Below are 14,636 nucleotides of genomic sequence, written 5' to 3' on the forward strand. Positions count from 1 at the left end.
AACATGTGCGTTATAGGTGCACCACAATTGTTCGCATGTAACGGAAACCTGTGCTCAAAATAATCTGAAAAGTTAGAGGTGGATTTTGAGTTTTTAGGGAATAAGTGGAACGGGACGAGGAACAAATGATTCAGGTTGGCTTTTCTTCCATTCTATTCTATCATGTCAGAAGTACTATTGCTTTTATGCGTTCTTTTTCATCTTTCCACATATTTTTTCTCTGTAGTCAGCCCTCACCAATGGCATCAATCATTGACTAGGTTCAACATATATTTGGAGTCAGATAATGGAGACTGGGGGTCATTGAGCAATGCAGCAGTCTGGGACTCACTATGTGTTCATGTGTTCACTGCGTGCTTAATAATTTATGTGTTTTTACTTTCATTTGGTTTACTTAAATTAATACTGTCAGGTTGTAACTATTAACAGTGACGTGCGAGGAGGAGACGCTAACTTTACCCAAGCGGATAAAGAAGGACGGTCCATAGTATGCACGGTGTTTCTGCTATTTTCATGGGAAATGAATGAAAACACTGTCACATTTACTATTGACCACATTCTGTAAAAGCTGTGGTGGTTGTCATGACTTCATGACTTGGCTGACTTGAGGCTGACCATGACTTGTGTTTGGTATTGACAGAAATAAAACCATAAACTGCTCATAAATGCCGTTTTCCACCCAAATCTCAAAAAAAAAAGAAATCTGAGTTGTTTAGAATGGGTTGTGTGATATTTACTGTATATGCACATTGAATGCACGACTGCCCTTGGACTTTTGTTTGGATTAGAATGTTGGGGGTGGACTGAAGCTGCTTGGCGGAGTTTTGCACTTTCTCAGTTCTTTTCTGGTATTCAAATGTGGAAAGAATTCAGATGTCCACATTGTCTTCCTGGTTCGACAGCCAGTTTTCTTGCCCTGTTTGCTCTTTCACTAGAGTGGAACATGGACACCTTCACACTGCACTGAATTTCTAGCTGTTAACAGTCGATACACAAGGTTAGAAAATGCATTCTAGACGAATGTATGCACTTTGTTGACCTGAAACCAAATACTTTTTTTTTAAATTGTACAGAGTAGATAACAAGAACAAAGTCATTCCTCCTGTAAAATAAAGAAATAAATAAATGAAGCACCGAGAATGACCCTCGTAAACCGACTGTCTGGATAAGGCATTAGATATATTGTCTTTTCCCGCTCTCCCCTAACCCCTCCCTTTTCCTGACCTCATCTCTCTGCAGACGAAGAGGAATGCATGACCAGAGATTTGAATGACTCAAATGTTCATTAAAGCCCAAGTGCACTCTGGATTTCCATAGTTTCATCACAATCCCATTCAATTTTGATTGCTGAGCCATAAAAACAGAAACAGGTCGACTGCATCAAAAGGAGCAGGATGTCTGTTTTCTGTACCTTCCAAACACCCACTCTCACATATGTCCTTTATGGTTGTTTATGTTGAAGCGTATTGCAAAGCCATCAGTACTTTAGGATGTCCTGACTTCCACCGAAAAGCAAAGGATTTTCCCACTGGCTTTTGTTTACGTGTGCATGACACACTTGAGCTTTTAAAATGTGATCTGGCTTGGCAAAACGTGCTTGTGTGAAGTTGGTTATACATTTTATTCATGTAAAAGTAGATGCTCTAATGTGTCTTTACTGTATTATCAAGAGACATCAGCAAACATTTGTACCAAGATAACCGAAAACTTCAGTCGTCCATTTTGTCTGCCCTTCAATGTGACTCACATTACGATCAGGAAGACAACCTTCAGCATGAGGTTCATGGATGCCGTGTAGGAGGACATGAGCAGATAGGTATTCACTGGAATATTCGACAAGCGCTTTAAAGATTTAGCATCTATAGGGATGGATATGGGTTATATTGACATGCAGGTTATGAAATCTAACATGACATTATTTTTATTGTCCATTTGATATTATGGCCTGCTAGAAGCAATTCAAAGTCTAAATGTGTCATGGAACACTCATTTCATTCCTTAAATATGATTAAACATTCAGTCATTTATGCATTTATACATTTATGGTCATGCGCTGCCTCAATGAAACATGAGTTGCACAGGACAGACCCAGTTAGGGTTGAGTGATATGGCAGAAAATAACACTATTTGAAGCATCTGTCATGACATAAACACATTGGCACTACTTCTTTAAAACCAGGGTTCGTAATCTTTTTGATCTTGGGGCCCACCTCATGGATCCGGGGCCCATTCAAGGAATAGAACTGATTCGTTACTGCAATTACTGATTTCTGAGTTCAGAATTACTGATTTCATTTGTGTTCAATAACCACACACGTTAACAAACCACAACCTTGTGAAATGACATAAAACCATGTGATCAGCGCAAAGATATTTGTCATGGAAAAGTCCAACCAGCAGCAGAACCTGGAGCAAGTCATGTCTATCAAATTTACGAAAGAAAATATTGAGAAAAAAAAACTGTATGTCAAGAATAAAATTCTGAATGAAATCAATATAATAAAACAAAATATTTTTTTTTTCCGTAAATAAACTAAAAAGAGCATAACTAACATCTAAGTGCAAGTGTATAAAAACTGAGCGCCTCATGGCCCAGAGGTGTAAAACAAAGCTTTAAGTGGCCCTCTAGGGGGCGCTCGTGGCCCAACCATGGGCTTCCGCCCTATGGTTAAGAATCACTGTTTTAAACTCTATAAAACAATACATAACACATGAGTAGTTTGCAGTTTAACTGTGTAAATCACCTTTGTCAAAATAACCAAATATAACTCTCTTTTCTCTGTTTTCTTCAGGGGGATTTTACCTGGCGCAGCCTGTCAGGTCGGAGTGTGCGTTTGATGCCGGTTGCCATCCAGAGTTTGTCGGAGCTTGAGAGGGCCAGGCTTCAAGAAGTAGCCTTCAGCCGTTTACATCAGGACCACGACGTTGGCTGTCAGATAACCATGCCAAAAGGTGGGTGCATGTTGCGACACACACTTTTGTGTGCTCCGGTGTGTAATTGTGGGTTTTACTGCTTTAACATTTCATCTTTGACAGTTATGTGATTGTAAATCTGACCTCGCCCTTATGAGGTGATAACCTTTCTTTTTTACAGTTATGCAACCTTGTGCTTCCCTGCAGATGTTGAGACCAGGCTTAGAGGAAAAGTCAGCGTCAGTGAGCAGCACTGCGGTGCCGAGAAAGATCAGGTTGTTGACCGAGATGTCCAGAGAAGGTCAGAAGGAGCAGCACGGTGTCATTGTGGATCTAAAGAAAACCCATGACAGAGTTCCTAGAGAGGGAGTATGGTGTTGTATGGAGCATCAGAGAAAGTGTGTGTCAGGTTTCTGACAATATAGGGGTCTTTAGTGAGAGTAGAGTTGGAAGAGGTGGTGAGAGGAGGATCGAAACCCAGTTGAACCAGGATAAAATACGTGTGTGAAGGAAAGAGACAGGTGAGCTGGTGAAGGCGCAGGGAGTGTAGGTGGTGAGAATGGATGATTTAAAGTATTTTGAATAAGCCATGTTGAGTGATGGAAAGAGATTTTAAGAGGTGAAGAGAAGAGTGCAGGCATGGGGGAGCAGGTGGACACAACTGTCCGGGGTGATCTGTGACAGAAGATTTGGCACTGGAGTGAAAGGGAAGGTCTATTGGATGGTAGTGGGCCTATAGTCCTTCCTTTTTGCTGATGAAAACCCACCTCATTGCTTGTGAGTACCAGTGAGGTAGAGGATCTCATGTGTTGTCATGACCTGAAGAGCCAAGTCAGGTCAGTTTGCTGTAGTGTCGATTCTTAATGCCGCTGCTGAAAACAATTTGAGAAACAAAAAAACGCCTGTGGGAGGCCACACCCAGGTGGTTTCGACATGAAGAGAAGAGAGACAGGGGACATGTGGGAAGAACAAAAATACCGTGCAAACTACAAAAGGAGAAGACAAACATTGAGTTTCATGGATGTTATGAAGGAGGACATGAGGAGGACATATGTGAACCAGGGCAGATGAACTGGACTTGCTGTGGCAACCTGTAATGGGAAATATTGAAAGACTAAAGAAGAAGACGGATGTACTACATATGCCCACGAAACTCAAGTTGTTAACCACATCCTGTTTTTTTCCTACTAACTCAGACTAACGTCTAACACGGGCGACAATATGTGGGGGAGGAAGTGAGTGCCCACTTTTCTTGTGTAAACCAAACTTCAGCAGCGTCAGAAGCTTCTGCTCACTAAATATTACATTTCAAAGTTTGTGTCCCCAGCCGTGTTTTTAGGTGACTTGAACTTGAGAAGAACAGTATATATAGTCATTTACTGTTGAATTTGTCTAGTTTATATTTATGCGCTAATTATTATTATATGTGTTTAGAAATGTTTATGATGACATTAAAATACAGTCAAAACATGATGTTCACGCCAACACGATGCAAGGCTGCAACGACTAGTTGACATTGCCAACAACTATTAGTCACCGATGGCTTAATAACGGCGTAAATAAAGAATAATATGCAGTGGTACCTCGGTTTTCGAACGTCTTGGACTTCGAACAAAATGGAGTTCGAACAAAAATTCAAACGTTCGAGATTTTTTTGCTTCGGATTTCGAACGAAAATCCCGATCAGCTGACCCGCAACACACTTTGTTATTGTGTGTAACGCAGCCTCTATATGCAGACGTGTCCCGTTAGCTACATTTACTGACTGTTTTTTCTTCATATTGAGGTGTAAAACCTTTCCTGTCTCTGCACTGGACCGTGGTAGAGTGTCACAGGGGAGGTGCTGGAGCGCTCACTCCAGGGTTTGATGTCCTGTTGTGGGCTGGAGCTGGGACAGGGATGAGGCGAGTCTGGGACAGAGCGTGACTTGGTTTATGACTTTGTCACAGCCAAACTGCACAGAAGCGCACATTCAGAGCTGGACACGCACCGGGCACCTCTTCACTTCTGGAGAGACGTCACTCACTCAGCAACCCCTCCCACATGCAGCGGCCACACACATAGAGGAACAGCCACCTGCAGCAGACATTTTTTTTATTTTTTTAATGTACAGCACATTCTCTCATCTCTGTCCTGTCTTTCCTCACAGATCACCTTTCTACAAATCCCTGGTGCTTGTGCTCATCATTGTAACTTGCAACTGATCACTAGTCTCCATCAGTGATCTTCAGACCCAAAAATAGAAGCCTTTACTCGCACATGCTGAAGACATAATGCTTGCGTTTAGCGATACAGTGCAGCTAATGGATTATCCCAGGCCGAGCATTCCAGGCAGAGTCTGAAGCTCTCCCCCTCACCATTTAATACCAACCTGTCTCTGATGCGTATGTTTTGCAGATCCCCTCATGGCTGCCATGTGTTCTCCTGCTATTTCAACTCGTGTACTGTTTCAAACCACTAATTACTCTTTTTTTTCTCTCTCTTTTGGTCTGCGTGTTTGAAGAGCATGACCCTGTTTCTTGTGTTTTGAAAAGGGGAAACCTACTTGAGATTGACAGTGGAGAGAAGAAGCAGAAGGATGAAGTGGGGATGATGGTTCTCTTTCAGAGTTGGCCTGAGTCAAACTGGGGAGGTTTGGAGGTTTGGGGGATTTCCGCTCAGCTTTGGGAGCCATCTGTCAAAAATCCAAACCATTTCCTATCTGCTTCTTCTCTCTCTGTCCATCACATCTGCTTTCCTTCTCCTCATATTTCACACCCTTTCCAAGCGTGGCACTCCACTAAATACCTGACCTTCCACTCTTAAAGCTGTGCCGCTTTAGGGCGAAGCAAAACTGACACAACAACAGCAGTTAAATAATCGTAACAGAAGTTGTGCCGCATGTTGAGAATTGTCAGCAAGTGTTAAACTGTAGAGAAACTCAACCTGTTTTCTGACGCAACTGGCTCATGCTGCCATTAAGTGTTCTGAGGGAGCCGGATAGAATTTCCTGAACATCTTATTTGTTACAGCTGAAGGGAACATCTGCAGTTCAAGCTGAGGTCCTTAATCCGGCCAAACTTGAATGCATCAAAATTCATGATCGAGTTCAACACCTTGTGAAAGCAGCAAAACAATATTCAATTCTGAATCTTTTAAGTGTAGGTGTTTCTGGATTAATCATGAATCACAAAATAATAGGCCCATATTTCGTGACAGCTGGCAGTTGTTCCACTGTCGGGTTGTAACTGTGAGTTACTCTGCTTGTCTATTTTTCGTCCATAAATAATGATAGTCATTCTGTTCTGCATCCCAGTGCTGCTTTGAGTTAAGGCCAACGCCAGGGCTACTGTCGCATAAGGTTCACTTTTCCAAGTCCCGACTCACATCAAAGCCTGTTGAGTTTCCAGTTTCAGAAATGCTGTTTGCAGTCACTGTGGTCATATGAGCTTAGATGTGATAATATTCATGTTAGCAGAAGTTCTGCTTCTGATCACCCATAACAAAGGAGGCGCGGTCTGAGCTTTGTCCAGCCAGAGTCAAGGGCTGAGGGCATAAAATGATTCATCCTGCTGACGAAACAGGGCGTCCGGTTTAGACTGCTGGAGGGCGTCCATTTTTTCATGTTTTCGTCCGCCGGACGCCCTCGAGCTAAAAGCCTGCTCCCAAGGCGTCAAACAGCAACTGATAGACAGTAAACTTTTGTGTTACATGTTGCCGCATAGGTGCTTCAGTGGCGTAGAAATGTTCTTGATATTCCAAAAGGAGGGGACACCAAGTAGCTATTGGAGGTGAAACGCATCATTTGACATGTTGTATATACCAAGTGACACATGGAATTATTCAGAGTGGCAAGAACGCCACCCAATGGCTTATTCCACCAACCTCAGTCTTTCTTTATTGTGGTGCGCTACCTGTGGTGTCAGGAAACACAGAGGACGGCGACACATGGACATCAATTGAATCCTTAATGGATCAATATACAACACAGACTTAGAGTTAGACTCAGACTAGACTTTATTGATCCCTTTTTTCCCTTTATCCCTTTATTGATGACTTGTGTGATGCATATTCCACATTTTAAATCTACAGCACAAATCTTTTTCTGGTCAAAGTCGAGTTACAGGGGTTGGACACCTGAAAGCTTTTTTAGCTTTAAGGCTTAAAGTCCAACCCCTCTACATGTCTCCATTGAGAAGTCAGGAGGACATCAACAAATTCTATCTACCTGTCTTGCTACTCTTCCTAATGTTTAGCCGCTGTTATATAATAATAAAAAAAAAAAGTAAAACCCCACATAATTGTTCAGAGAAGCAGCTCGACATGACGTGAAGAGGCCATGAGGCCATTGAATGTTACAGTCAACTCTTCATATGTAATTCGGTGTTGACCCTTGGTATTATCTGACATCAGCGTAAAAATACATGGTCAGGTCGTGTAAACAATATTTAATAAAGTCCAACAGATGCTGACTAAGACCATGGCCAATTCTGTCAGACGATTCCGTTAAGCGGATTTGACTTCATAGACAAGCTTCCTCCCGTGGATAATTCATGTCTGCATTCTTGACACAAGCTCATTAGATGAGAAACTCCAGAGGGCAAAGAGCGAAGAAAGACACCTCATGATTGGTTTATTTTTGCCTTCTTCTGCAGATGGACAGAAGAGGAAGAAGTCGCTGAGGAGGAAGTTGGACTCGCTAGCCAAAGAAAAGAGCAAGGACAAAGGTATGTTCGTGTCTGGACTGTGCTTTCTCGGCGCCCCCCTCCTTCCCATCATCGCTGAGACGGAAGTCTCGCGGTGGTCTGCTGCCCCGCAGGCAGGTGAACCGATAGGTTACAAAAACAACTTTGCCTTCACGCTTTGTATTTAGATTAGATGGATCAAATGCTTAGCCAACCAGTTCTGGGCAAGTTATTTGATATGGTTGTATATGTGAAGACAACAAGAGCAAACGGATACAGGGATGTTGTGTCAGTCTTACAAAGCTGAGAATGCACTGCGGAATTTTTAGAATAGCGTCTTGATTGCTTTATGGTTGGAGAGTTCAGTTTAAACTGTATCTGGTGTCGGCGTGTCATCGTATGCGTTGCTATAAACAATGAAGACAAACTCAGGGAAAGACAAACCAAGGCCTGGCATTTGTTTTCCGACCAGTTGTTTCACTTTGAATGAATTCAGAGCATTTGACTCGAGTGTTGCAGCAGCAATGGCTGCCCAGATTCTCACCAATACCTCCTGAAATCATTCCAGTTGACTATCAAGCAGAATTGCAACAAAAACAAGTCAAGACTAGTTTCATGTGTTTATGACTGAAATCTCTTAAGACTGACCTGTGAATATCACAGTTCTCCTGCCAGTGTGGATCATTTGGGAGCAGGCTTTTAGTTAGGATTTTGAAACAGGGCGTCCAAAGCCACGCCCCCAGCCCATAACCCCGCCCTGAGCCGATTGACCTCTAAACAACAAAAAAACAGCTGTCAACATTTATTTGTACAAAAATAACTTTTTATAAAAACTAACATATACGAAACTTTAACAGAGATGAACTCAGTAGCTGTTGCCACAGTAACACATTCAGATGCAGGGGCCTCCAGGGCAGTGTTTTACTCAGCTGACCCTAAGTCAGCAAACTGAATGTCCGCTGTTTTATTCATCTTCTTTTATATTTATGTATGCAAGATAAGCATATGGCTGTTTCAGCTGTCTGTTTTCTAAACTTTCACACATTTAAAAAATATACATGACGGCTAGCCTCTTGATGAAATAAAGAGAACCACATGAATTTTGACCCTGTAAAACTATTTTGCTCGCATTCGGCAAGCACCGTGTGCCATGTGGCGAACTGCAATGCTCTTCATGCCGGAGTGGGGGGAGGTAGCTTCGTGCCAAAATACTCCTCTGATTAAAAAGGTACAATTGTACAAAGTTTGGAACTAATCTGCGGTTTCCTCTTGACATCAACGTTAGACATCCCATCATTCACTGCGCACTTCCATGTTGTGAGTGTGGCGACTCATGAGATGTAGATAGCCGCGAGAAGTGATACGCGACCACAAATGCCAAGTGACGTCGGCAAGAGGGTTGATAAACGGCAAATTTCGACCAAATATTCGGCAAAATTGCTGGGTGGATAACACTCTTTTCATAGAAACTAGTGTGATGACACTATGACTACGGCATTGTAAACACACTTATAATTGGACATTTAGGGATGCCCAGACACAGTTTGGGCTATTTCATTCTTTTTCTGTTCTCAGAAACATGTTCCGAGTTGAGACAGTACCGGTCCCTCCAAGAAATTGCGACCTTGCGATCTACGATTCTGAAATGATTCACGAATGCTCAAATTCTATGATTTAAATGTATAACTAGTGCAGCACGCCATCACCTGAACACAATACGGGATGGACGTAAACTAACATGGTTAGCCCACCTTCTCAACGCTATTTGTCACACTCTACAACCCGACCCTGTGGAACATACGTCTAGCAGTCTGCGCCATTGTGAGGAGCTTCAAATGAGCGTACGCTGTCATGCCAGAAAATATCTGACCAACATCATGATAAAAAATATGTAAATGTACTTATTTATTTTTCTCCTATTTATTTGAAGTTCAACTGCCCAGTGCTTTTTGCAAATAAAGCATATTTACAAAATAATCTGCCGCAAAAATCAGACATACTGGGTCGCAACAATTAATATAAAAGAAAACCCCGAGGGAGTGATTTACTGGATTATAGGCCGCTATCACATTGACTATATTAAACCAGCATCTACAAGCACACAGGAGCCATAGGAATAAGCTCCACCATTGGTAGCAGAACATACTAACCGTGCTAGAATCCACATGGTTCAGTCCTTGGTATTCATTTGACTCAAGTGTGTTTTGGTTGAGTGCTCTGTTGGGCATGTTTCTAAACTGCGTCCTGATACCTTCAAGAGATGTAACCAAGGTATCATCTGTTGTCAAGCCAACCTGACTTGGCTAATAAAGTGCTGCGGTAAGACCTGCTGCTGTTGAAATACCAATAACTGTTTCACCTAAAATGCTATTCTAGGAGCACAATAGATCATAAGACTCTTGGTTTGTATCGTATCACGGTATCAGGCATTGGATCACTTTTTCAGATCACCGAGAGAAGACCAATATAACCTTGTCCAAAAATACTTTTGCACATTAAATACATTTAATTTAAATGACATGAAAACAACAACTTCAAGCGTAAAATAAGGCATGCCACGTTTCTTGAAACATGCATTCATGCTCTTACACTCAGACTCTCTCCGCTACAGTCAGATTTTGGCCTGTGCTGGACACGTCCCTTCATGGAGGGTCTACGCCACATCTCCACTGTCATATAGAGAGCAGTCATAGCTCCATAATCTTCTGTTGTCTTGGAAGTCTGGAGTGAGTGCTACAAATAAAAAAGGGAAAGCAAAGCTTTTAATAGGCTTATTATTAGAGATTGTCTTTCTCGGTTCATCCGAAAAACTTGGCAACTCAAGATACATTGTATACAAAACAGACGTTTGTTCTCAGTGAGAGACGTTCTGGTTACAAGGTTTCCCAGCCGCAGGAAGGAGTGATATTCCTTCACACTCCAAAGATGCATCAAGCTGTCACTGATGAATCTGCTCTTTGATGAAGGTCTCCTGAAGGGGGTGGGGCGGGTTCTTCCACACGAATGAGGCCTTTGCTTACACCCACCTCCTGTCTACTTCCACCCCTTCTTGGGTAGTCCGAACCACCGTTTTTAATCAGTTTTTTCCAGGCTCTTCCTGTCAACCGTCGTGACGCGGCTCCTCCGGTAGACCACAACAAAGAGAGGGGCTTTGCGCTGTCATGGTTCAGGCATCTCGTAAGGATGTCGTTCAGCTGTCAGAGCGGCGGACAGAGAGCTCAAATTCCACTCTCACCCCAGCTATCTCTGATGACCATACCAGGCTGGTGTGGGACGTCTGAACACTAGCAGTACACAATGTCCACTTTCACAACATGGTTGACAATGTCATATTGACAGCTTCTTAAAAAAAAACTATCCTTTGAGAAGCTAGTAAATGAAAGCCAAAGAATTTTTGTCCTTCTATTCCATTCCATTTGCGTCACTCTCTGCACATCTGGGTGACATGTGTTTTTTATTATAAACAACTGATTTATTTAGCTTTTCTGGTTATTAAAAATAGCATGACTTGCATGGACTTTATGGTCAAGTCGAATGCGCGGCCCAGAAAAGTACAGCAATACGTCATATAGGTTCCTGCCACGTACGCAGTGAGAGTAGTTGAACAGTGTACGCTCTGCACCGGGTGATTCATATTGGATGATTTGTATTTGAAGTCAAAGTGTGTGCATGTGTGTAACCGTCGTGTTATGTAAGCCCTGTGAGTTGCAGAACAAATTCATTGTGTCACGGTGTTAGTGGTCATGTTGTTCGTGGACCGCAGCCCTCCAGTTGTGGCTGTGGAATGCATTTTGCTTTTCTCCCCCACTTCTTGCAACACGCACGCTAACACACATTTCTCCCCTCACATGCACGCACCGAACAGCTGCATCTGCTTTGTGCAGCACCGGGCCAGGGACTCTCTGTGGTTCTGTATAAATGAGTATATAACTTGTGATTGCCCAGCATGACATAATTTCTCTCTGAAGTCAGGCTGTGTGTGTATTTAAGAGTGAGTGTATATGTGTGTGTGTGTGTGTGTTGGGCCGGGACAACTCCCATTTAAAACAGAAATTAGGCCATGAGGTTTGAATACGGTTTCATGTGAACCTTCGTTCAGCACGTCTCTATCAACTTGTCAGGAAACTGAATGAAATGACAAATATACACTCGCTGTCGCTCTCCATTATTTTAGATTGAAATGTTGGAAACCCGTCGAACCAGTTTTGGCCGGTGTCCATTGTTGAATATGGGTTTAAATTTCTGAGCAATTCTGAGCAATTGTGCGGATGAAATAAAAGGTTTCGGATTTTCAGAAGACTGATAACTTCTTTGATATCGTTGGAATATTATATCATCATATTTTATACTGAAATTCACACGATATTGAGCTTTTTTTTTTTTTTTTTGAGGTCTTCTGTGTGCAACGATGTCAACGGGAATAAAAAAAAAAAACTGTAGTTGATAAATCAAAGATAGACATTTTCTTCATTTTAAACATTTATTTAATTCATTTTGATGTGCACTATCGTGAACAGTCACCATTTTTAATGCAACCAAATGTTATTTTACATGACTCATGAAAAGAAGAGTTTGCAGCGGAGTTATGTGCAGAACATTGTTTGGCTGTTCACATGGAAACTCCGTCCAAACATAACTCCCCAGAGGAGCTGAAGCTTTTTGAAAGGTATCTGAAACTTCAGTGTGATTTGTTTGAAATGGACGAAATATGGAACCATGAAAACCGTCTGATGTTCCTCCAACTCGGTCAGCATTCTGTTCCTTTCAAAGTGATATGTAATACTGCATGAGTCATACTCTGAAATGACTTCAGTGGCTGTAGAATTAGTGGTCTGGCATGTCGCACTTTCATTTTCCGTCAAATCACTCTGAAGTTTCATTTTGTGCGACAACTAAGTGGTGGTTGAAGTTGCTTGAATTAGTCTGGCCTTCACTTTGCTTTGTGGCTTTGATGTTGGTTTTGTAATTGTCGTACTTGTTTCTTTTTTTTCCCTCCCAGAATGCAACCCACAGGCCTTCAGCATCGCTCTGTCCCAGGTGATAACCAACGACAGGACGCACAGACAGCGGCAGGATGGCTATCGCCTGGATCCGCACCAACGTGAGGAGCACAAGGACTCCTCCGACCTGGTTTCCTCTATTTTACAGGCAAGTCTTGTCTTTTTGAGGGAACAATAATGGGGCCGCTCCTCCCCCCTGAGAATCACAAGATGATTTCCTCCGTAGTTTGCCACTAAGCGACCGTCCAACAAGGAGCTGTCCAGCAGTAACTCGTCTCTAAGCTCCACGTCAGAAACAGCCAACGAGTCCACGTCACCCAACACACCCGAGGTGGCACCAAGGGCGCGTAGGAGGGTGGGTTGCAGAGCTTCGCATTTCTCGATTGAAAACTCTTGTGCCACTGACACTTCTGCTCTACAGGGAGGAATGTCAGTGGACTCCATCACGGACCTGGACGACAACCAGTCGCGCCTGCTGGAAGCGCTGCAGCTCTCTCTACCGGCAGAGACGCAGAACAAAAAGGAGAAACAGCGGGACAAACGGCTGAGCCTGAACCCCATTTACCGCCAAGTCCCACGAGTGGTTGACAGTTGCTGTCAGCACATAGAGAAATACGGTTGGTGGCTTCCCATCCAGAATACCAGACTCATTAGAAATTGACTAACCACTCAGTTTCTGTGCAGGTTTGCAAACAGTTGGGATTTTCCGCGTGGGAAGCTCCAAGAAAAGAGTACGGCAGGTACGTTTTTTATAGTCTTTATTCTTGTATTTAACTTCTTCCAACTTACATCAAACTGACTACGCGTCTCACTTGTCAGCTTCGTGAGGAGTTTGACCGCGGTGCTGATGTCCAGATGGATGAAGAACACAGTGTCCACGACGTGGCTGCGCTTTTGAAAGAGTTCCTGAGGGACATGCCGGATCCGCTCCTCACCAAGGAGCTCTACACCGCCTTTATAAACACCACATGTAAGCGTTATTTTCCTGCACTCTCACTTCCTCCTCTTCTAAATCAAACGTAAACGTGTTCACAGCCATGGATCCCGATGAGCAGCAGACTGTTATGCAACTACTGGTCTACCTTCTCCCAGCATGCAACAGTGACACTCTGCACAGACTGCTGGAGTTCCTCTCCACAGTGGCTGACCATGCTCACGACCAGCACGACAAGGATGGCCAAGAGGTAAACACACGCCGAGACACTTACTGTTCATATGTGCCAAAGCAGAAACAAAAGTAGCTATTTTTGACACCGCAAGCATGTGACTCATTCATTCACTTGACAACCAGTAAACAAATGTGACGACTTCCCCTTTTGAGAGGTTTCTATGGTGATTGCACAACCTGAAAGTCTTTAGGAATGGACAAGTATAATTCGTCAATTCTCGCAGAACCCTATTATTATGTCGACGTTTTGGATCCAAAATGTAGCTCCCTCTCTGGTTTCACAAGTGTTTCAATGTTTTTAGTGGAGAAGGAATATTGTTGTCGTACTTCTCCATGTGGTACGAGAGTATTTCCCCCCTGACCTGGCTGTTGTTGTGGCTTCATGACTGGAAGAGACCATTGCCTACATTTCAATACGTCAAAAAGAACACTTTTTGTCCCAACATGGCTGCCATCGTGGGGGTGGAAGTGGACAGGAAGCTATTGGGAAAGAAGCAGAACATTCTGTTGTGCCAAAACAAAAACTTCCAAGAACGAGTTGTCACTTTCTGCTCAAAGAGAAGCAGCTGCTGTGTCGGGAGAACCAATGTGGTTAAGTTAATAGAAGATAGGAAGTTCATTATCATTATTGTTTTTAAAGTTTAAAGGAACTTGCTAGGTCTCTGTCAAGTAGTGATGGGTCGATGAGGTTTCATGCAACAGATGAGGTCTCCATTTTCAGTGGCCACTACATGGCGCTCTGAAATGAATCCTATGGTTAAACCAAGAGCACCATCTAATGGGCTCTGACGACTGTCCAGGGTCTGTATTCCAGAGGTCTCAGAGGTTGCCGTCTCCTGTTCCAACTCCTTCCATTCACTCTTGATGAAAGGGTAAAGTAAGGGATCGTAG

General features: G+C 43.0%; 1 protein-coding gene across 3 annotated transcripts in view; it reads left to right on the forward strand.

Moving 5' to 3' along the window:
• Window positions 1-14,636, forward strand: part of LOC128754941 (rho GTPase-activating protein 6-like) — a 74,098-nt gene that overhangs the window by 53,671 nt on the left and 5,791 nt on the right. For all 3 annotated transcript variants that reach the window (XM_053857959.1, XM_053857950.1, XM_053857969.1), the window contains 8 exons: window positions 2,793-2,952; window positions 7,548-7,619; window positions 12,577-12,725; window positions 12,804-12,932; window positions 12,999-13,194; window positions 13,262-13,317; window positions 13,397-13,547; window positions 13,613-13,761. In XM_053857959.1, the coding sequence (XP_053713934.1) occupies window positions 2,793-2,952; window positions 7,548-7,619; window positions 12,577-12,725; window positions 12,804-12,932; window positions 12,999-13,194; window positions 13,262-13,317; window positions 13,397-13,547; window positions 13,613-13,761 (1,062 nt within the window). The remainder of the gene's footprint in view (window positions 1-2,792; window positions 2,953-7,547; window positions 7,620-12,576; window positions 12,726-12,803; window positions 12,933-12,998; window positions 13,195-13,261; window positions 13,318-13,396; window positions 13,548-13,612; window positions 13,762-14,636) is intronic.

This window comes from Synchiropus splendidus, chromosome 1 (assembly GCF_027744825.2).
Source record: "Synchiropus splendidus isolate RoL2022-P1 chromosome 1, RoL_Sspl_1.0, whole genome shotgun sequence".
Lineage (NCBI taxonomy): Eukaryota > Metazoa > Chordata > Actinopteri > Syngnathiformes > Callionymidae > Synchiropus > Synchiropus splendidus.